The sequence below is a fragment of the Ranitomeya imitator genome, chromosome 2, assembly GCF_032444005.1.
Source record: "Ranitomeya imitator isolate aRanImi1 chromosome 2, aRanImi1.pri, whole genome shotgun sequence".
Classification (NCBI taxonomy): Eukaryota; Metazoa; Chordata; class Amphibia; order Anura; family Dendrobatidae; genus Ranitomeya; species Ranitomeya imitator.
Window position 1 is genome coordinate 109668448 of NC_091283.1, and position 24628 is coordinate 109693075.

A 24628-nucleotide genomic window follows, 5' to 3' on the forward strand; every position below is an offset into this window, starting at 1 on the left:
AAGTGAGACGTGGAAGAGGATGAATGACCACAGATTATGTAAAGGTATGGGAAACTACAAAAAGCTTGCAGGTTTAGAAAGCCTTTCTTCTAATAGGGAAGTAATAGAGCTAAAGGAAGGGGTATAATTCATGACCCCATCTACTGGCAAAAGTGGACATCCTATTAGATGGGAAGCCCTTTGATGAAAATGAGCAATATATAGTAGTTAAAGGGTTATTCCCAAGATAATAAATTATGAAAGGGGATAAATCACTGGTCTAACCGCTGGGACCATAAGTGACCTCAAGAATGGGTCTCCAGATAATGAATGGAGTAGGGATTGAGCATTTGCTCCTCTGCTTCATTCAAGATGGAGCTCTGCAGATCTCAGGGCCCAGAGCCACCATCCTCAGGAATGTTGGAGGTCTCAGCACTCAGATCTTCAGCGATCAGAAAGTTATCTTCTCTCCTATCAATGGGGGATACTTTATTTTAATTGGAATAACCCTTTAATTTCCCCTTTGGTGGCACTTTGGTGATAGGTTTCCCTGCCAATTGCAGCAGAGTCAACTCAAAAGATAAATTTTGGATGACCCTTCCAACAAAAAGAATGTCAAGTCATGACAACCCCTTTAAATTATATTATATCATAATCTATCTGATATGGGAACATAGTTGTGATTTTTAAATGCTCAGAGAACAATCTGTAATTGAAAATATGATTTTAATAGCTGCCTGTTTCCCACTCCCCCGTGCCGGTCACTGCCTCCTTACTTACATTCTAAACGTGACATTTTCTATCCTGCAATTCAGAATGTGTGGAATAGGCTTTTACCAGCTCGAAGGAGTAAATTATATCACTTATGTGGAATACAGGCAGGAGACGTATCATTTCAGTGAGACAAAAGTTAACGTAAGTCAGCGTGACCAAGACCGCAGGAAAAAGTTGAGGTAATGAACTAGTTCACTTCAGAACAACTCCACATCCGGCTGTTCCCTCTGAAGGTATACTGAAGATGTCCGATTTCACATTATACATCCACAGAGAGCAAACATCTCATAAATAAAAGACATGCAATAAAAGATGGCGCATGTTAAGATCTAACCTTGAGGACCTGGGAGAGGATCACCAATGCCCAGTGTTCGGGGTTAGAAAGGTCACACAACACAAAACAAAATCACCGGTTAATACACAGCACATAGAAAGGTCATCACCAAACACGAGGTTTTCATGCACAATAAACAACCATTGTTCTCAACAACAGGCAGAAAATGCAAGGTTATGTCAGTAATAAGAAACGCATGTAGACGTCTGATGTGACACGGATATAAGCCGCTCACTGACACCAGTGTGAAATATGAATTAACTCAGAAGTGAAGGTAAAAAAATCCTTCTTTCATAGGAAAATGAATGAGCAGACCCAGGGAAGGCATCCGGCGCGGAAAACAAAACTGACATTCTAATAGGATTTTCAGCTCATAGATTGGAAGATGTGGAATGAGGAGGTGGTAATGTAATGCGCTTCTTCACAGTATTGACTAGGGCGTCTATGGAGATGGAGGTAGCGGCACTAGATTTTGAGTACATTCATTTATACATATGTTTGGCTGCAGATCTGTGGCAAATCCACTACAAATAAGTGACAAAATCTGCATGTGTTACAGGTTGCATATGGGTTTATTCACACGGCAGTTTTTCACATATAAGTGCTATTGGTGTTTTTCATGGATAGTACTTGTGCCTAAGAGCCTATTGGGCTTGTCACATGTCAGTGAATTTTTGCGAACAAAGTAATCCATGCAAAATTGTGGACACATGTCTGATTGTCTGATGTTGATCGGAGTGTCAGATCATACTCGGCAATGAATATTTATAGGTCTGTGTGCTATACATTTTTCACAGACTGATAGAAAGGAGATGATGGAGAAACTTTTTTTCTCATCTGTAAAAAACACTAAAGAAACTCTGATAACACTCTGATGAATATCACTGATGAAACTCAGTCCGTTTTTTCTTGTATGGGAAAAAAATTGACGTCTGATTGAGGCAACGACATGAATTGAATTTCCCTTAATATTGTTTTTATTATTAGTGCCACCATTGCCACATTTATTGCATGCTGTATTCCTATGTCTGGAGTATGACTGAGCTTGTTATTTTTTACACATCCCATTTCCTGGGCCCCTTTCAGGCTAGGTGCGGACGGCCATGTATTCCCTCATCCGAGAGAATTGAGCCCATAATGCAAATGACACTCTGATCAAACTCCGATCAGTGTCAGCATAGCGTGATCTGATTCTCTTGGATGAGGCGAAAATGGAGTAAAACAAGTCTAGCTCTTCTCCATTGTGCCAGTGAGCAGAAATTGGACTGCACACAGATGTCATCTGAGTGCAGTTCGATGTTTTCCACACACTCATTGACTGGCATGGCCAAGTGCGATCCAAATATCGAATAAAACTCGGTCATGCGGTTACTTTTTCCTCAGGCAGACTCTGTACAAAAAAATGTACCGTAACATGTGCATGGCCCAATAGCCTAACATTGGTGCGAGTGTGATCCAATGTTTTGTCAGATGGCACTTGGACCGATGATAAGGCCGTCTGCACCTCCCCTAACTATATAACCTGATTCTTGCTGTCCAAACTTCAAGCAACATGAATTAGAGCCTAACGGCATGACTGCAGTCAGGTGTACTGTTCTCTGAAATGCATTTGGCTTTCAGAGAAAATATACTTTAAAGATCTGGCCAGGGAGACATGACTAGTCCAGTGCTGCCCCTAGCCGGCTATTCCCTGCGCTTCTTGAGGTGATTGACAGAAGAGGTCTATCACCTGCAGCAGCGCTGGGAGAAGCCGGGACAGACACTGGATTCCTCTTGTCTCTGGCTATGGGAAAGGTAGGAAAGGGATCGATAGAACAAGAGGGACAGCTATGAACCAGCTACAACACCCTGCAAGTAATATAGACGGCAAAGGGTGCAAAAACAGCCAAGCTGCCACCGTCTGCTGAGTCGCATGCGCTCACACCAGAGAGGCTACAAGTCTCCATATTGGACGATGAGCTCCTTAGTGTTAGCTCTTCCACTTTTAATTCCCACTTACTCTAGCTTCTAATCAACGACTTTTTTACTGAAAAAAAATAAAACACTGATTCTGATCCTGAAAGAGCAAAACAGAACAAAATGAGCAACTTCTTATTCCCTTCTGAAAGTTATCTATTTTATCTGCAAACAACGGCGATGCTGGCAGCAGCGACAGCCGCGACCAATGTCACCATGTACTCTGGACAACATGACATGAATAATGGATGCATTGCATTGTGTCTGCTCCATCAGTAATACATTAATAAGGTCAATTCAATAACCACCGTGTCAGTGAATGGTTTATAATACATTATATGTATGGTCAGAGTACAATTGACGCAGGCTTCCATGATACACTTAGCTAGTGACCCAGAGATCTTTTATATATACCGTAATATACCTATGCAACCACTAAGACAGAACTAGGTCGACCTTGTCACTTCAGATCTTTCTGAGCAGCGGCGCCCATTGTTCTTAGCTAGCAACACACTGGATATCTGCAGTGGATGCTGGAGATCAGAAGTGAAGTGATAGGCTTTCCTACTTCTGCCAGTAGAATGTTATAATGTACCAGTGAGCCACGTTATGACATCCATAGTGCGCGACATGCAGTTTTATAGCTAGATCACACATTATTGTAATAAAAACAGTAACACTGATCATTTTGTATATTATCAGAATAAATTACTTCTCCAAATTCGAAATGTAGCAGCTATGCACACTCAAAAGGAAACAGAATAATGAGGCTTTTTTTGTCTGTCCAGCTAAAGAAATTTTGCATCTTGAAGGGGATGACCCATTTTAGAAAAACTTTTTCCTATAAGGTCCGTTAGCATTAAAAAAAAAAAAAAAAAAAAAAAAAGAAAAGCAAACTTTGTTTACATGCTCCCCTGCAAGGTCCGGCGGCGAGTCTCCATCACTGCTCCTGGGGTCTATTCTGTGCAGGCCTGATATCACATTTACAGAGTAGCAGCCAATCAGTGAACTCAGCAGCTCTGCCGACGTAGACGGCACAAGTCGCCCTGAGTCGCTGATTGTCTGCAGCACTATTGACGTGACTTCAGAACTGCAGACGACAACAGGCACAAGGAGAAGTGATGGAGACTCAGTGCTCGACCTGAGAGGTCAAAAACATTTTTAATACTAAAAGAGCTTGTTGGATAAAGTTTTTTTTTTTTTTTTAAAGTGGACAACCCCTTGAGGCTTGGAATCAGATGAACCCTCCATATGATCTTCAACCATGATACCTAGCTTTGAAGTGACTGGTAGAGGTATGCTGCCCAAACTGCATGTACAGCAATCCCTACTGACGCCGTCTGATCAGGCACGGAGCTGGGCTTTACTGTCCTTGCTCATAGCCACCAGCTTAGGCTCTGCTCACATCCAAAGGGTTTGTATTCCCAAGTTATACACCTTGGTAATCTCCCATTTTAAACACCAGATGAATAGCCATCACATATGCAACTATATGCTGCATGGTATAGATTTGTATGCGGGATAACCCTATATTGTGAAAATGTAGGATGCACTTATATTGGGAAGTACACTCATCTGTGCATTGCAACACAGAATAAAAAAAGGTATGACATCATACAATAAATCTATGAATACATCCAGCATGTACTATGAGAGATTTTACCAGCACATAAGCCTAGAAAACACACAGAGCAAGGTGTGGACAGAGCTTAAACTGGTGCCTTACTATTAGGACGATGAGAATTATGAGTCTTCCTTCCAAAATTAAAATATTATTCTTATAAGTTCACATTTAAAACACAGAAAATATACATATAATAGGACAGAATGTATTATAAACCCCTCTGGTGTGTTCACAGCACAGCATGACTGAGTCAATCCAGTCCTACAATCTTGGATTCTGCTTTGTAGCAATGGATTGGCAATCTGTATCATCCACTGCTGTGAACAACAGGACACCGATACATCGTGATCAGCAATAACGGGAGAGATAGTTGTAGGATCAGTCCTCCGATTATTAAGCATAATTTCAATGAAAGCAGATTGTCATCTGACTTTGATGCCCTGCGTTGAGGCCATGTCTTCTCTACTCGTGCATAAAATGGCACACAACATACTGCTGCATTTGGCCACTAGGAATTATCAAAGAACATAGTGGATAAGTCGAGTCTCGTGTAATGGTGAGGACAGCGCTCTCCTACCTCTTCCCCCATCTTCACAGTGGCAGATGGGCTGAGGTCTGTGCAGATATACAACCAGTGCTCAGTGGGCGAGAAAGGAGCACTTCCCACCATTAATGACTCACGAACTGGGTGTCTGGTCTCATTGCTTCCTCTTAGCCACAAGATACCATAATCCTGTCTAAAGAGCACGTGTAGCTGGTTGGCGGTCATTTAAAGGGAATCTGTCACCTGATTCATGATACCCAAACTGCAGGCAGCATGAGTCAGAGGTTGGCTGCACAATGGAAGCCAGATACAGTCATGTCCAAAAGTGTTGGCACCCTTGAAATTGTTCCAGAAAATGATTGCAAATCACATGTTTTATTATACACATGTTTATTCCCTTTGTGTGTATTGAACAACACACAAAAAAAACAAAGAAAAAAAAGGCAAACTGGACATAGTATCACACAAATACCCAAAAATGAGCCAAACAAAATTGTTGGCACCTTTCCAAAGTTGTGGGTAAACAACTTTCAAGAATGTGATGCTCGTTCAAACTCACCAATGGCAAGTAACAGGTGTGGGCAATATGAAAATCACACCTCTAACCAGAAAAAAGGGGAGAAGTTCACCTTTGCATTGTGTGTCTGTGTGTGCCACATTAAGCATGGAGAACAGAAAGAAGAGAAGGGTCTGAGGACTTGAGAACCAAAATTGTTGAACAGTATCAACAATCTTAAGGTTATAAGTCCATCTCCAGAGATCTTGATGTCCCTTTGTCCACGGTGCACAACATAGTCAAGAAGTTTACAAGCCATGACACAGTAGGTAATCTCCCTGGATGTGGATTGCAGAGAAAAATTGATGAAAGGTCACAACGCAAGATAGTGCACATGGTGGATAATCAGCCCTAATCAAGTTCACAAGAAATTCAAGCTGGCCTGCAGGCTCAGTGTCAGACCGAACGGTCCATCGACATTTAAATAAAATGAAATGCTATGGCAGGAGACCCAGGAGAAACCCACTTCTGACATAGAGACATAAAAAGCTAGACTGCAGTTTGCCAAAATGTACGTGATTAAGCCAAAATCTTTCAGGAAAAGCATCTTGTGAACAGATGAGACCAAGATAGAGCTTTTTGGTAAAGCACATCATTCTACCGAAAACGGAATGAGGCCTACAAAGAAAAGAACACAGTACCTACAGTCAAATCGCTGGAGAATTCTGAAGTGGCCAGCAATGAGTCCGAATCTAAATCCCATGGATCACCTGTGGAGAGATCTTAAAACTGTTGTTGGGAGAAGGTGCCTTCAAATATGAGAGACCTGGAGCAGATTGCAAAAGAAGAGTGGTCCAAAATTCCAGATGAGAGGTGTAAGAAGCTTGTTGGTGGTTATAGGAAGTGACAGATTGCAGTCATTTATTCCAAAGGGTCTGCAACCAAATACCGTATATACTCGAGTATAAGCCGAGATTTTCAGCCCAAATTTTTGGGCTGAAAGTGCCCCTCTCGGATTATACTCGAGTCAAGGTGGGTGGCAGGGTCGGCGGGTGAGGGCGCTGAGGCAAACTTACCTAGTCCCAGCGATCCTGGTGCTCCCCCTGCCGTCCCACGGTATTCTGTGCTGCAGCTTCTTCCCCTCTTCAGCGGTCACGTGGGACCGGTCATTAGAGAAATGAATAAGCGGCTCCACCTCCCATAGGGGTGGAGCCGCCTATTCATTTCTCTAATCAGCGGTGCCGGTGACCGCTGATTAGAGAAAGAAGCTGCGGCACCGAAGACAGCTGTACGGGGGAAGGAGCCGGATGCCAGGACCAGGTAAGTATGTAATATTCACCTGTCCGCGTTCCAGCCACCGGGTGCCGCTCCATCTTCCCGGCGCCTCCCTCCATCTTCCCGGCGTCTGCGCTCTGACTGTTCAGGTCAGAGGGCGCGATGACGCATATAGTGTGCGCGGCACCCTCTGCCTGATCAGTCAGTGCAGAGACGCCGGGACGAGACGCCGGGAGCTGCAAGCAAGAGAGGTGAGTATGTTTTTTTTTTTTTTTTTTACTGCAGCAGCAGCGACAATGGCACAGCTTTCTATGGGGCAATATGAACGGTGCAGAGCACTATATGAGGCACAGCTATAGGGAAATAATGAACGGTGCAGAGCACTGTATGGGGCACAGCTATGAGGATATATGAACGGTGCAGAGCACTGTATGGGGCACAGCTATAGGGAAATAATGAACGGTGCAGAGCACTGTATGGGGCACAGCTATAGGGAAATAATGAACGGTGCAGAGCACTATATGGGGCACAGCTATAGGGAAATAATGAACGGTGCAGAGCACTGTATGGGGCACAGCTATGAGGATATATGAACGGTGCAGAGCACTGTATGGGGCACAGCTATAGGGAAATAATGAACGGTGCAGAGCACTGTATGGGGCACAGCTATAGGGAAATAATGAACGGTGCAGAGCACTGTATGGGGCACAGCTATAGGGAAATAATGAACGGTGCAGAGCACTGTATGGGGCACAGCTATAGGGAAATAATGAACGGTGCAGAGCACTGTATGGGGCACAGCTATAGGGAAATAATGAACGGTGCAGAGCACTGTATGGGGCACAGCTATAGGGAAATAATGAACGGTGCAGAGCACTGTATGGGGCACAGCTATAGGGAAATAATGAACGGTGCAGAGCACTGTATGGGGCACAGCTATGAGGATATATGAACGGTGCAGAGCACTATATGAGGCACAGCTATAGGGAAATAATGAACGGTGCAGAGCACTGTATGGGGCACAGCTATGAGGATATATGAACGGTGCAGAGCACTGTATGGGGCACAGCTATAGGGAAATAATGAACGGTGCAGAGCACTGTATGGGGCACAGCTATAGGGAAATAATGAACGGTGCAGAGCACTGTATGGGGCACAGCTATGAGGATATATGAACGGTGCAGAGCACTGTATGGGGCACAGCTATAGGGAAATAATGAACGGTGCAGAGCACTGTATGGGGCACAGCTATAGGGAAATAATGAACGGTGCAGAGCACTATATGGGGCACAGCTATAGGGAAATAATGAACGGTGCAGAGCACTGTATGGGGCACAGCTATAGGGAAATAATGAACGGTGCAGAGCACTGTATGGGGCACAGCTATAGGGAAATAATGAACGGTGCAGAGCACTGTATGGGGCACAGCTATAGGGAAATAATGAACGGTGCAGAGCACTGTATGGGGCACAGCTATAGGGAAATAATGAACGGTGCAGAGCACTGTATGGGGCACAGCTATAGGGAAATAATGAACGGTGCAGAGCACTGTATGGGGCACAGCTATAGGGAAATAATGAAAGGTGCAGAGCACTATATGGGGCACAGCTATAGGGAAATAATGAACGGTGCAGAGCACTGTATGGGGCACAGCTATAGGGAAATAATGAAAGGTGCAGAGCACTATATGGGGCACAGCTATGGGACAATCATGAACGGTGCAGAGCACTATATGGGGCACAGCTATAAGGAACTATGAACGGTGCAGAGCGCTATATGGCACAGCTATGGGGAAATAATGATCTATTTTTATTTTTGAAATTCACCGGTAAATGCTGCATTTCCACCCTAGGCTTATACTCGAGTCAATAAGTTTTCCCAGTTTTTTGTGGCAAAATTAGGGGGGTCGGCTTATACTCGGGTCGGCTTATACTCGAGTATATACGGTAATAAGTTGAGGGTGCCAACAATTTTGGGGTTCTGTGTGAAATTATGTCCAATTTGCCTTTTTTCTCTCAGTTTTTTTGTGTTGCTCCAATACACATAAAAGAAATAAATGTGTGTATAACAAAATTTGTGTATGGCGTTTGCAATAATTTTCTGGGATAAATAATTCATTTTATGGAACATTTTCAAGTGTGCCAACACTTTCGGCCATGACTGTAAGTCTTTCTCTGAAAAGCGTTGTAGAGAAAATCTATATATATAATTGTCTAAGGGTCACTTCCGTCTGTCCTTCTGTCACGGTTATTCATTCGCTGATTGGTCTTGCCAGCTGCCTGTCATGGTTGCCGCGACCAATCAGCGACGGGCACAGTCCGGAAGAAAATGGCCGCTTCTTACTCCCCGCAGTCAGTGCCTGTCGCCCGCATACTCCCCTCCGGTCACTGCTAACACAGAGTTAATGCCGGCGGTAACGGACCGCGTTATGCCGCGGGTAACGCACTCCGTTACCGCCGCTATTAACCCTGTGGGTCCCCAACTTTTTACTATTGATGCTGCCTGTGCAGCATCAATAGTAAAAAAATGTAATGTTACAAATAATAATAAAAAATAAACTGCTATACTCACCTTCCGTAGTCGCTCACGCCGGCCACCATCTTCCGTTGCAGGTTCCGGTGGCAAAGATGGTATGGGAGAAGGACCTGCCATGACATCACGGTCATGTGACCGCGACGTCATCACAGGCCCTGCGCGCCTGCGCTAGAAAGACCTGCCATGACGTCACGGTCATGTGACCGCGACGTCATCACAGGTCCTGCGCTCATACCAACCCTGGGACCGGAAGCTGCCGTGGACTACAAGGGGCCCTCGGAAAGGTGAGTACATGTTTATTTTTTATTTTTTCACCTGTGACAAACCTGGCTGGGCAATATACTACTTCGCTGTGCAATATACTACGTGACTCTGTGCTGTATACTACGTCGCTGTGTAATATACTACGTGGCTCTGTGCTGTATACTATGTTACTGGGCAATATACTACGTGGCTCTGTGCTGTATACTACGTCACGGGGCAATATACTACGTCGCTGGGCAATATACTACGTGGCTGAGCAATATACTACGTCACTAGGCAATATACTACGTAACTGGGCAATATACTACGTTGCTGCGCAATATACTATGTGGCTGGGCAATATACTACATGACTGGGAAATATACTATGTGGCTGGGCAATATACTACATGACTGGGAAATATACTACGTGGCTGGGCAATATACTACGTGGGCTGGGCAATATACTACGTTGACATGCATATTCTAGAATACCCGATGCGTTAGAATCGGGCCACCATCTAGTATATTATAAAGATCCTGGAGCCACTTGTTGACAGGTCTGTTGCTATGGGAACCACCTGTCAATACCATGAAGTGGCGCAGGGAGAAGCCGGTCGGGTGCAGCACCAGAATAGTTTCATCACCAGCTATGGTTACTGGACAGCTCTTAAAGTATATTTTTTCTGAAGTGCCACAGCGCTTCCATGACAAATATACCTGGCCACACTCAATCAGCCAGGCTCTATTCATGCTGCCCCCGATTTGGGCAGCATGAGTCAGGTGACAGGTTCCCTTTACCATCAGAAGTCATGACGACTGTCCAAATGCAGCATTACACAGGGCAGCATAGTCTGATGACAGATCCATCTGATTTTTCTTAATGCACACATAAGATAAAGATCAGTGATCATAATAAGCGAGACGCTCCTTTTAAGGGAATCTGTCACCAGATTTTTGCAACCTCAGCTGCAAGCAGCATAATGTAGAAGCAGAGACCCTGATTCTAGAGATGTCACTTACTGGGCTGCTTATTGTAGTTTTGATTAAGATTTGATTTCTGTGCTAAAGATTTAGCAGTTCTGTGAATGCTGAGCTCTGTAGAACCCCATACACCAATGACTGGCAGCTTACTGTGTACATTGTGCATAGGCAGAAAGCTTCCAATCAGTGGTTGGGGTTGAGGTTTTACAACACAGCAGCAGGTTTACTACTCCTCTAATAATTGTCTCCTGCTGATAACACTATGATTTTAAGGTACCGTCACACTAAGCGACGCTGCAGCGATATAGACAACGATGTCGATCGCTGCAGCGTCGCTGTTTGGTCGCTGGAGAGCTGTCACACAGACAGCTCTCCAGTGACCAACGATCTCGAGGTCCCCGGGTAACCAGGGTAAACATCGGGTTACTAAGCGCAGGGCCGCGCTTAGTAACCCGATGTTTACCCTGGTTACCATTGTAAATGTAAAAAAACAAACACTACATACTTACATTCCCGGTGTCTGGACATGTCCCTCGCCTTCAGCTTCCCGCACTGACTGGTGAGCGCCGGCCGTAAAGTACAGCGGTGACGTCAACGCTGTGCTGTGCTTTACGGCTGGCCGGCGCTCACCAGTCAGTGCAGGAAGCTGACAGCGGGGGACATGACCAGACACCGGGAATGTAAGTATGTAGTGTTTGTTTTTTTACATTTACAACGGTAACCAGGGTAAACATCGGGTTACTAAGCGCGGCCCTGCGCTTAGTAACCCGATGTTTACCCTGGTTACCAGTGAAGACTTCGCTGAATCAGCGATGTCAGCGGGAGATCCAGCGACGAAATAAAGTGCTGGACTTTCCCCAGCGACCAACGATCTCCCAGCAGGGGCCTGATCGTTGGTCGCTGTCACGCATAACGATTTCGTTAACGATATCGTTGCTACGTCACAAAAAGCAACGATATCGTTAACGATATCGTTATGTGTGACGGTACCTTTAGAACAACTGCAGCAAACAGTCCAATAAGGCCGGCGTCACACACAGCGTAAAACAATACGGTCCGTATATTACGGCCGTAATACGCTGAAAAGTCCCCAAAAAAATGGTCCGTTGCTCCTCCGTAGGCAGGCTGTGTCAGCGTTTTTTGCGCATGGCATCCTCCGTATGTAATCCGTATGGCATCCGTACTGCGTGGTTTTCTCGCAGGCTTGCAAAACCAACATACCGCTATAGAAGTGATCCATGTGTCCCAAAAAGAAAAGAATATATATATATATATATATGTCAGTAGACACATATATGTATATATATTAATACTTATTCCGGCGCTATACAGCTTGAAAGCCGGTAATTCAATTACCGGCTTTTTCTTTCTCCTTCATAAAACCCGACATGATTTGAGACATGGTTTACATACAGTAAACCATGTCTTCTCTCCATTTTTTTTGCAGATTCCACACTACTAATGTCAGTAGTGTGTATCTGCAAAATTTGGCCGTTCTAGCTCTTAAAATAAAGGGTTAACTGGCGGAAAAAATTGGCGTGGGCTCCCGCGCAATTTTCTCCGCCAGAGTAGTAAAGCCAGTGACTGAGGGCAGATATTAATAGCCTGGAGAGGGTCCACGGTTATTGGCCCCCCCCTGGCTAAAAATATCTGCCCCCAGCCACCCCAGAACAGGCACATCTGGAAGATGCGCCTATTCTGGCACTTGGCCACTCTCTTCCCATTCCCGTGTAGCGGTGGGATATGGGGTAATTAAGGGTTAATGCCACCTTGCTATTGTAAGGTGACATTAAGCCTAATTAATAATGGAGAGGCGTCAATTATGACACCTATCCATTATTAATCCAATTGTAGTGAAGGGTTAAATAAAACACAAACACATTCTTTAAAATTATTTTAATGAAATAAAAACAATGGTTGTTGTAGTATTTTATTCAACGCCCAATCCAGTCACTGAAGACCCTCGTTCTGTGAGTAAAGAAACATAATAAACCAACAATATACTTACCCTCCGCAGATCTGTAACGTCCAACGATGTAAATCCTTCTGAAGGGGTTAAAACATTTTGCAGCAAGGAGCTGTGCTAATGCAGGCTGCTCCTCGCTGCAAAACCCCAGGGAATGAGGCTAAAAATAGATCAATGATCTATATTTAGCATCATTTGCGGTGAGGCGCCCTCTGCTGGCTGTTCATAGATCGTGGGAAATTACCTAGAAAGCCAGGGAGCCAGGGAGCTTTCTAGGTAATTTCCCACGATCTATGAACAGCCAGCAGAGGGCGCCTCACCGCAAATGATGCTAAATATAGATCATTGATCTATTTTTAGCCTCATTCCCTGGGGTTTTGCAGCGAGGAGCAGCCTGCATTAGCACAGCTCCTTGCTGCAAAATGTTTTAACCCCTTCAGAAGGATTTACATCGTTGGACGTTACAGATCTGCGGAGGGTAAGTATATTGTTGGTTTATTATGTTTCTTTACTCACAGAACGAGGGTCTTCAGTGACTGGATTGGGCGTTGAATAAAATACTACAACAACCATTGTTTTTATTTCATTAAAATAATTTTAAAGAATGTGTTTGTGTTTTATTTAACCCTTCACTACAATTGGATTAATAATGGATAGGTGTCATAATTGACGCCTCTCCATTATTAATTAGGCTTAATGTCACCTTACAATAGCAAGGTGGCATTAACCCTTAATTACCCCATATCCCACCGCTACACGGGAATGGGAAGAGAGTGGCCAAGTGCCAGAATAGGCGCATCTTCCAGATGTGCCTGTTCTGGGGTGGCTGGGGGCAGATATTTTTAGCCAGGGGGGGGCCAATAACCGTGGACCCTCTCCAGGCTATTAATATCTGCCCTCAGTCACTGGCTTTACTACTCTGGCGGAGAAAATTGCGCGGGAGCCCACGCCAATTTTTTCCGCAAGTTAACCCTTTATTTTAAGAGCTAGAACGGCCAAATTTTGCAGATACACACTACTGACATTAGTAGTGTGGAATCTGCAAAAAAAATGGAGAGAAGACATGGTTTACTGTATGTAAACCATGTCTCAAATCATGTCGGGTTTTATGAAGGAGAAAGAAAAAGCCGGTAATTGAATTACCGGCTTTCAAGCTGTCTAGCGCTGGAATAAATATTAATATATATACATATATGTGTCTCACTGACATATATATATATATATACCTATTCTATGTGTACACATTTATTATATCTATTGGACTGGAAGCTGTCAGTGTGATTTTACTGTACACCGCACTGAATTACCGGCTTTTCTCTCTAACAGCGCTGCGTATTTCTCGCAAGTCACACTGCTTGTCCGTGTGTAATCCGTATTTTTCACGCTTCCATAGACTTTCATTGGCGTATTTCTTGCGCAGTACGGTGACAAACGCAGCATGCTGCGATTTTGTACGGCCGTAGAAAGCCGTATAATACTGATCAGTAAAATACGGCAAATAGGAGCAGGGGCATAGAGAATAATTGTGCCGTATTTTTTGCGAGTTTTACGGACGTAGATTCTGCGCTCTTACGTCCGTAAAACTCGCATGTGTGACGGCGGCCTAAGTGATACATCTCAGGAATCAGGGTCTCTGAGGATAGGTAGCAAAAACCTGTTGCCAGATTATCTTCAAAGAATAGGTTAGATCACTTATAAAACAATATATTGGAATCTGTACAAACACATAATTACAAGTTATACAGTCTGTGCCATGTACATTATAAAATGATATATTTTTTGCAGATTGGAGTGCTCTCCTGTTTTCACTCTGAGAATAATATTTGCATTAGGAGATTTTGCCCATCTTCTAGTATCAGAGCAAACCTCATACAAATTGTAAATGTAAATTATTTATGTTCCGAATTTCACAACTTTATGGAAATGCTTCTCATGTATGGCACAAAATCATAAAATACTTAATAAATAATGTAAGTGATCATATAGGCAGATTACATTGCTCTCTACCATATTGCTCATTAGCACAGTAAACGTTATCACTTATTCATGATGACCAATCTAACACGTTGTAAGACAGTATATCGAAAAGTCACCAAGAATTAACTCATCATGGGTATCTGCAAGTTTCAGCACCTTCGCTTCTGCAGAACCACAGCGCCCATGATACTTAGTCATGGCGAATGATGTGTGACGCTACATAGTAATGTGGGACATTGTCTAACACTGTCATAGTATGCCAAGTCATTGCCATAGGACGTTATACACACTGAAAGGTCAGAACCCGTGAGAATGGCTGATAATTAGATCAGAGTTTTAAGCAGGACTTGATACTGAAAATTTGGTTAAAATTACATATTACATGTGTGCTCTATCTACCCGAGTTTGAGGGGCATGACTGTAGAGCAGCGGTCCCCAGCCTGAGGCTCGGGAGGCCGTTTGTTGACTATTGATGTATCTGACAGCTTGGTCCATTAGCACCAGGTCTAGCAAACTGCTATGAAGAGCAGGTCTCTAGATGGTGACTTTTCTGAGAAGCCCTGCACAGAACAGCAGATCTGGGTGTGCAAATACAGGTGGATGGCAGAAATATGGTTAGCTGGAGAAAGAGAGGAGTATGAAACTGGATGCATGAATCCAAATGGGGTAAAATTGGAACCCCTGGATGTAAAAATCGGTGCTGTGCATTCTGTTGGGAAGCTTTGACTGTCATTACACCAGTAATGGTGGGCTATGGGTATTGCTCATATCCGGGATGCTAGATGTGGCTTGTGGCAATCTCTCAGAGATAAATGTTGAATCTGTCAGCAAGTGTTTGCTATGTAATCTGAAGATAGAAGGAGGTAGGGGCTGAGATACTGATTTCAGTAATGTGTGACTTATTACGCTGTGTGCTGTTGCTTAGTTACAATGAAGGTTTTATCACCAGGAGATTATAAATGTCTGGACTGCAGGTCATGTGATTGCTAACTGACCACAACCCCTCCACTGATAAGCAGCTCACTGTCAATAGACAATGTACATAGAGAGCCTGCTTTGGGCGAGATTAGCTGTGGTGTGGGCAGGGGCAGCTTTTCAGCTCTGCTACATGTTACATCTAAAACTTTGATTGTGTCCCATCTGCTGCTCTCAGTAAACTAAGTGATACAACGCTGGAATCAGGGTCTGTTTTCCTACATTATGCTGCTCTCAGATGAGGTTGCAAAAACTTGGTAACAGATTCACTTTAAAGTAACAAAGGTTGGGGACTGCTACAGTAGAGGAATATTTTTTGTAACTTGTCTACTCAGCTTGCTCTCCACTCATGGTACAAATCCATAGAAAGCAATGCATCCCTCCATATGTACTGATGAGGCTGTGTGGGCTAGTCACATGCGTACAATGCCCCATGCACTATCATAACTTCGTATGTTCGCTTATTTGTTGTAGCCATATGTGTGAAATAGAGGACCAGTGCAGCAAGGCAAACCAGTAATTATGGAGCTGGATGAGCAAATCTGAATTGCTTCATGTATAATTTATTACATATAATGTATTTGCCATTGATACCCTGATATTTTTGTAGTTGTGGATATTTCTTTGAATTCCCTGGCAGGTAAGACCAGTATAGGGCTCTCTCCTTTCTCAGCTTTCCAGTGTCAGTGAAGTTGATTTTCTGAGTAAATCACGTCCTGTTCCCTACGAGGTGAACTGTGCCTTACAACTGCATTAACTAAGTAATTTGCACAACCTAATTATAGCAATTACTGAAGCCCCGGCATCTCTGAACAGGGAATGGCCATGGCATGATACCCATTTCTCTGTGCAGATGTGATATTTCCAGGGTGACCTATAATTCCAAAAGAACATACAGTTCTTTCTCTGAACTTGTCAGAAGTAGGTGGCATGAAGAAAAGGCTTTTAGGCTTTCTGTATTCATTTGTCAAAATACAAAGAAGCCATCACACTGCTCAGCGCCTTATCAGACCCTGACACGGCTGCAGCACTCAACCCAGGGGTCATGTTGGGTCTCATGTTCCAAAAAATACTTATACTCCTAGTAGTTGGTAATATAGGTCATTAAAATTAATTGCCCACTGGAAGCCCTTAATAGAGGACCTCTCCTGACATGTTCCTTTTGCCAAATATTTGTATTTACAATAAAATAACAATAACAATTTCATTGTAACTGTTTCTTAGCACTTTATGTGGTGTTGTTCCTCTATAACGTCTGGAAATGTAAGAGCAAAATGACAACTGTGCGGTACTGTTTCCCTTATCTGTAGAATGAGTCCCATACTCAAGGTTATATATCAATAAAAGCCAAGTGTATGGGTAAAAACATGGGTCTAAAAAAGAAAAAGTTAAAGCAAAAAATATGTATTTTTTGTGACTATATATATATATATATAATGAGGAATGCAAGTATTTGTGGAAACATGCAAATTGTTTAATACATACTTGCGTGCGTTCTTAATTAAATAATTCTGGAGCATTTATTTTTAGGTCAAGGCATTGTGACACTCCTCTCATATTACCCATGGAAATGTATTAAAAGGGTTTCCCAACTACACCAAAAATTGTGCCAAGTGGGGAAAAATTGCATAAAATAAGAAAGGACACATCACATTAAGTGTTGGAATAGTGGCATCATTATCTGGTAAATAATTGTAAGCCCCTTGAATAAATTAACAGCTAGGTGTTCCTCCTCTCATTTCACAAATACTTGCATTCCTCATAGAAAAAAAAATATATATATAATGAAACTTCTTGGTCAGTAGCTCTCCTAATATAACATTATCATGCCATTGTTATGAGAAGTGGACATACCACTATATGACATTTTGTCATTATAGTCCCAGCAGGTACAGCGGCACACTGATACCTGTGATGTACGGACGTTTCGGAAGTGTAAAGGCCCCGTCACACATAGCGACGCTTGAGCGATTCCGACAACGATACGACCTGTCAGGGATCGCTCAAGCGTCGCTATGTGGTCGCTGGTGAGATGTCAAACATTGAGATCTCACCAACAACGCAGCAGCGATGCGGCGACCTGTAGCGACCTGTACAACGATGCTATTTCATGACGATTCAATGGGACGTCCTGTCAGCGAGGTCGTTGGTAAGGTGTCAAACACAGCGATGTGTGCTACCCAGCGGGACCTCAACGATCAAAAAACGGTCCAGGCCATTCCGACACGACCAGCGATCTCACAGCAGGGGCCTGGTCGCTGCTACGTGTCACACATAGCGAGATCGTTACTGAGGTCGCTGTTGCGTCACAAAACTTGTGACTGAGCAGCGATCTCGCTAGCGATCTCGCTGTGTGTGACGGGGGCTTAAGTATAACCTCTACATCAATGACTTGGCATAGCACTGACCACTGCTCCTGGAAATAGCCTGTGATTTAACATTGTCAGTTACATGCAATAATCTAGCATTTAAGGGCTGACCTTCAGGGCCTGGAAGTGAGATCACAATTCAAATATCCATTTCCATATTGATCATTAGATGAACGAGGGGGAAACACGGAGATTGTTAGAATATTCAGCAACAAAAGAATCCTACATTCTGGTTACATACATTTTATGTCAGCAAGTCCCAAACGTACCAGTGGAAACAAATTATTATCAGCATTGTTACAGAATGTAAAACTGCGTGGCCATAAGACCACGTGCCTGGCCAGTCCGGGGGAGCAGCAGACATGCGGGACTTCTGCTGAGGGCATTATCGGCATCATAGACTTATCATCTTGTCATTTATGTGTTTTGCGCTTAGCAAAATCCCTATGCAGCCGTTTTTTCTAATTGATGTCGGACGTGACCGAAGTGTGGCCCATGCAGCATTTTAACAATATGTCCTATTGGCCTGTGGGACAAAGGGTGGAATTGCTGACTTGTGTGAACACTGATAATAGCTTGCTTTATCCACATTAGCACATGCACAAATAAACAAGACAAGATGGTTCTTTCCCACAATACATGCAGTAAATACATGGCTTACAAGGAGAGCATGACTGAGCAGGGATGTGCTAGACTTTTCTCATTTAACGCGGCCGCTGTTGACTGTCTGTTGGAGAGAGCTAATGATCTGCTTGCTCATACAAGAAATAAGTACAAGACGTCATTTCCAGACTGGCTGCACTGATACATAGGAAAACATGGACTTTTTCTACTTGGTATGATCAGCATATACTAAGATAAATCAGAGATCTTCTCTTATAAAGCTGATATGTTGCACTTTACTTCTACTGAGCTGAATATGTGTCACACTCCATTATAGGCCATAATAAGACACATCTAAGGGTTTCTGTTGATCATGGTAGCGTGGGGCTGAGCCCCAGATCAATCGTTCAGCTTATGTATCAGCATGCTCACAATACGTATCCACTCATTGGATCTCCGATATGCACAGCGATACAGATCAGTCATGTTCCCCTCGTACAAAAGAGAAAACAAATACATCCCGATGCCGCACACAAAAAATGGAACGCAAGGTGAGACGAGTGATGTTCGGTGGAATCCGCCATCTAATGCAATGAGATGAAGTCAATGGAGTGCAGGAATGAGAATCGCAGACGCAAGGCTCCAAATTTGTTCATGCTTCTGTGCCCCATGGATTTAATTTCACAGTGTAGAAGCCAATGATTTTTTTTCACACGTGCTCACTATGTTCATTGACGCGGTGACCATAAGTTGAGTTGCCATAGCTTGTACCAAGGCCATTTGTGCGCACTAGCTTATTTCAGTGACGTCATGCTGAAACAAGTGCTCTCTTTTGCTACCAACTATTAGCTTTTCAGCAAGGGGAGCAACTGTCCCATTTTAGTGAATGTTTTTTCTATATATTTTTCTATAGTGTGCTCTTATTATAACTTAGAATCCCATATTCTTTTACAATGTTTGTGTTCAGTTTCACTTCTCAGTCAGTATAGAAGAGAAACAAATATATATGATAATTTTACAATTTTTACAGACCAATAAAAATTAACTCTGAAACTAAATAGCTGGTAGCAAAAGTATTCTCCACAATAATTAAAGAGTAAATGTTTTTACCTGTGCGGCCGGGGGGTCCTGCTGGTCCTGTACTTCCTTTAGGGCCTGGTGTGGATATTCCAGGGAGACCTGGTTGTCCTGGTAGTCCTGGGCTACCTGAACGTCCAGGATAACCACTGTCTCCTTTAGAACCAGGAAATCCAGGAGATCCGGGGGGACCAGAAAATCCTGGCTCACCCTTTGCACCTGCCGATGCCAAACAGAAGGATTACATTTAAGGTTATGAACAGTTTAATTAACAGAAATACAATGTGACCATTTATTATTGCATGTAGGCGTAATCTGTACAGGTTAATGAAGACCAGTCTCCTTCCTAATTTCACGGCCCTCAAATATAATAGCAAAATATAGAGTAAATAACAAGTGAATGATATGACATATGAAGTCCGTCTTTATTAATGTCTGGTACTCACTGCCGTTTAATCACAGTAAACCGTATAATTATAGAACTAATGTAAATTAAGAAAATCAAATCCATACCTGGACCCCCAGGAAGCCCGGGCGTTCCTGGTGTCCCAAAACCTGGTAGTCCTGAAACACAAGACACAACATTTAAAAATCATTCAAGAAAATAGGAATTAGTGGTCATAAGTGACTTTCACAAACCTGGTTCTCCTTTTAGGCCAGCAGGACCAGGAATTCCATCTTGGCCTGGTTGACCCTTTTCACCTGGAGATCCTGGAGGTCCAGGGCGGCCAGAATCTCCTACAAAATAAAATGCATTGTGATAGTGCCTAGATTACAACTATATTCTAAATATACAATGTACTTTATTAGTTATCAACTTTAAATTCTAATCAGTTTTTCATGAGTGCCACCAGTTACACTTGTGTGACAACTGTTATTCTGACAAAGATCAAAAGGTTGTCAGAGTGGATTTACTTCCATTTCAATTGTATCATTAAAGGGAATCTGAACAGGTTTTTGCTACCCCATCTGCCATGATGTGTCACTTACTAGGTAGCTTGCTGTAGGGTTGATAAAATCCCTGTTTTGTCTGCTGCACATCTACCAGTTCTCTGAATGCTGAGCTTTGTTTACCTCCGCCCACACCACTGATTGGCAGCTTTCTGTGTACACTATGCATAGGCAGAAAAACTGCCAATCAGTGGTGGGGTGGGGTATACAGAACTCAAGAATATGGAGGTCTACATGGCAACCAGTTTACTAGTCCTCTAGTGATAATCTTCTGCTTTAAGAAGTGAGCTGTTCATAGATATAGCATTCACATAACAGCTTCATCAATGTCACATCATAAAGGAACTGACTAAATGATGGAACACTGTAATGAAAAAATAAATAAATATAGAACGTTGTATATATATGAAAAAGAAAAGGAAGCACTAATCCAAGAATAGCAGGTGGCGCACAGTCATCATTTGTTGACCCAAAAACTCATACAGTAGGCAAATCAAGCAATTTAGGCAGCACACCAATAGATCAGATGCAAAAAATGGAGGCTAATTCTCCCATGTGCATAGTGACAATGAAAGGTTCAAGGAGCCTAACCGTTGCCACTATGCACATGAGCGAATAAACCTCCATTTTTTGCATCTCATCTATTGGAGTGCTGCCTAAACTGCTTGAGATTTAAGATAGATACTGTGAGGCAGTGACTCGTGTCACATGTAGGGGTCGCCGTGTGTTCCCCTCAGGTTGTGCATAAAGACAGATGAAGTCCATAGGTGTGAATAGCAGTCATGGATTTCCGGTCCGGGTTTTCCATGTGGCTTAAAGCCACAGGTTTGTTTGTTAAAAACCCTGCAGTAAGGGGTATGGGGGTTTCAGGTGCAACGTCAGTGTTACTCTGGTGTGTCCTGGTGTGCAGAGCAGAGGCCTGCAGAGTACTGGCTGTGTGTGTGTGTGTGAAGCACAGGTCAGCAGAGCCAGCAGCTATGGCAGCTGAATAGCCTGGCACACGCAGAGTATACAGCGATGCAAGTCATCCATGGTAATTGGTCTCGGATGTGGACAGTCCTGTGCCCGGAGGTGGATGTCCTGTGCCCAAAAGAGTTGGATGTGGACAGTCGTGTGGCCGGAGGTGTACTGGAGGTGGATGTCCTGTGCCCAAAAGAGTCAGATGTGGACAGTCCTGTGCCCGGAGGTGGATGTCCAGTGCCCAAAAGAGTCAGATATAGACAGTTGTGTGCCCGGAGGTGTACTGGAGGTGGATGTCCTGTGCCCGAAAGAAGACTGGCATGTGTAACGATTGCAAACAGGTGGATATGCTGCACGGCTGCTATCCAGAGGATATCCTGGGCTGTGTACAGCTGCGTGAGTAAAGAGTCTGTGATACAGCTTGCAGGAAACCCACGGGAACTAGCCAGAGGAGGATAGGCGTGTGTAGTGTCTGCAACATATGAGTCTGTGTTTGGAGACTGTAATATGGCGTGCAGTCACCCCACGGATACTGGACAAGGAGAGGTCCGGCGTGTTTAGGGAATGCAATCTAAAGCCGTATGATGTGTAATGCTATGAAACAGGCACTGAGACGAGATGCAACTGTGTGTATTTAACTTTGATGTTGTGTATTGTAAAACACTATGCACCTTTATGTGTGACGCAACACATTAAAGAGACTTTTGTGTTTGAACTTTGTGGGTCACTGCCTTTTCACTACGTATGTGTGTTACTGCTCCATTACAATACCTACATATAGTACACTAAATATCAATATAAATAAATGGACATACAGTCCTGACAATTTTAGACAACTAGTACAAACCTTAGGTTATAACTAAAGATGATCAATTCTATAAGTGCTGCCGCCCTGGTCCGGTCCAGAAGTCCGTTCTTACGTGACAGTCAGTCTTAACTTCTGTGCCTGGCATCTTTAGGCCATTATTTTGTGCTTGTCTAACTCTTAATGGGCCCCATTACGAGTCATGGTGTGATGCACATCATGACATCTTGTGAGGCCTAGTGATTAAGTGGCAGAGAAGAAGAGGCTGCCTGGTGACGATTGGCTTTCATGGAGGACCAGACTGGATGGCGGACCAGGGCAATGCAAATCTAAGCTCTTATCTCTAAGTATAACCAACATTTTAATAAAAGACATGTTGTACTTTCTTTTGTAAAAGTTTCTTCCACGCCAACAATGATCTTTCTCAGATCGTATTATTGGATATTGCATCTTAGATATCATAAAGGAATAGTTCATATATCAAATTCTTTTACTGATTTGCTTGTTTTTCTCAATAGTGAGTGCATTACTTTAACAAATTTTGAATATCAGCTACCAGAATAACCTCTGTATCTACTAAAGTCAAGTGCTATGAACATATAATTTGCCACAATGGTTTATCCAAAGTTTAAGAATATTTTACCCCTTGGTCCGGAAGAGCCTGGGGCACCAGGGTTTCCTGGAGGTCCGTCAAGCCCTTTAGATCCTGGTAGACCTGGAGCACCTAAAATAACAAGGATAGCAAAAGACACAAGTAACGACTTAATGTTTTTTTTAATTGCTTTTTGTATGAGCAACAATCTCATTTACTTGCCACTCCTTCCCTCTCCTCTCTCATTAGTACACTCCTACACAGTGCTGAAATCAGTGCTGAGGCTGCTGTAAGCACAGGACCATTTTAACTAATAAGTGCTCTCTACAGACTTGAAAATAACTCGTAATACAATATATGGGAATTTAAGTTTGTGAAGCCATTTTAGCCATATGTACTACCCTCTATCCATATATCGGATACTGCAGCTGACATTAGTAGGAAGGAATTAAAAGACTGCAGTAATTCAATTTTTCATCCATAAGTGAACTTAATGCAGTATTCAGCCTATAGGTGACTAATGGTATGTGCACACTCTGCAGATTTTGCTGCGGATCTGCAGCGGATTGGCTGCTGCGGATTCGCAGCAGCATTCCATGCGTTTACAGTACAATGTAAACCTATGGAAAACAAAATCTGCAGTGTCCATGTCATGTCAATTCTTTATGCGGATTCCGCTGCGGTTTACACCTGCTCCATAATAGGAATCCGCAGGTGTAAAACCGCAGGTGGAATCCGCACAAAATCCGCAAAGAAAACGCGGTAAATCCGCGGTAATTCCACAGGTAATCCGCAGTGCGTTTACCTGCGGATTTAAAAAAACAGGTGCGGAAAAATCCGCAGGGGTTGCATCTACGTGTGCACATACCCTAAAGCTACAAGCCACAATACAGCATTTTTAATGATAAATTGGAAACTTGTACTTATGCTCTGAAGTTTGTAAGTGAATCACTGGAGGAACACATTATTAATATTCATAAGATAATGGTAAAGTAATGATAAAGTTTAGGTTTACAGATAGATAGGTAGATAGACAGACAGACAGACAGGAATGTTTAATATTATGTGTAAAGAGAGCTTTCTACAATGCCACTCTTGCATCAGCTATCGACATGGTCGCCCCTGTCATGCATAGCAGAGTGTGACGAACCAATAGACAACCCTGGCACAATAACGTCACTAAAACTTCGGCAAGTATCCAGAATTGCAGAACGGCGTTGGAAGAAAACACATTCGCAAGACGATTTCACTGCACTCAAACAAGCAACGAACTCGCATTCATAGTAACATAGTAACATAGTTAGTAAGGCCGAAAAAAGACATTTGTCCATCCAGTTCAGCCTATATTCCATCATAATAAATCCCCAGATCTACGTCCTTCTACAGAACCTTATAATTGTATGATACAATATTGTTCTGCTCCAGGAAGACATCCAGGCCTCTCTTGAACCCCTCGACTGAGTTCGCCATCACCACCTCCTCAGGCAAGCAATTCCAGATTCTCACTGCCCTAACAGTAAAGAATCCTCTTCTATGTTGGTGGAAAAACCTTCTCTCCTCCAGACGCAAAGAATGCCCCCTTGTGCCCGTCACCTTCCTTGGTATAAACA

At 43.2% G+C, this 24628-nt stretch overlaps 1 protein-coding gene across 1 annotated transcript in view; it reads right to left on the minus strand.

Moving 5' to 3' along the window:
* The window catches only part of COL4A5 (collagen type IV alpha 5 chain), a 263094-nt gene that overhangs the window by 13120 nt on the left and 225346 nt on the right, over positions 1–24628 (minus strand). Inside the window, exons 38-41 of the mRNA XM_069747143.1 lie at positions 23070–23150; positions 20350–20448; positions 20224–20274; positions 19744–19929 (exon numbers count right to left, since the gene is read on the minus strand). Of these exons, the coding sequence (XP_069603244.1) occupies positions 19744–19929; positions 20224–20274; positions 20350–20448; positions 23070–23150 (417 nt within the window). The remainder of the gene's footprint in view (positions 1–19743; positions 19930–20223; positions 20275–20349; positions 20449–23069; positions 23151–24628) is intronic.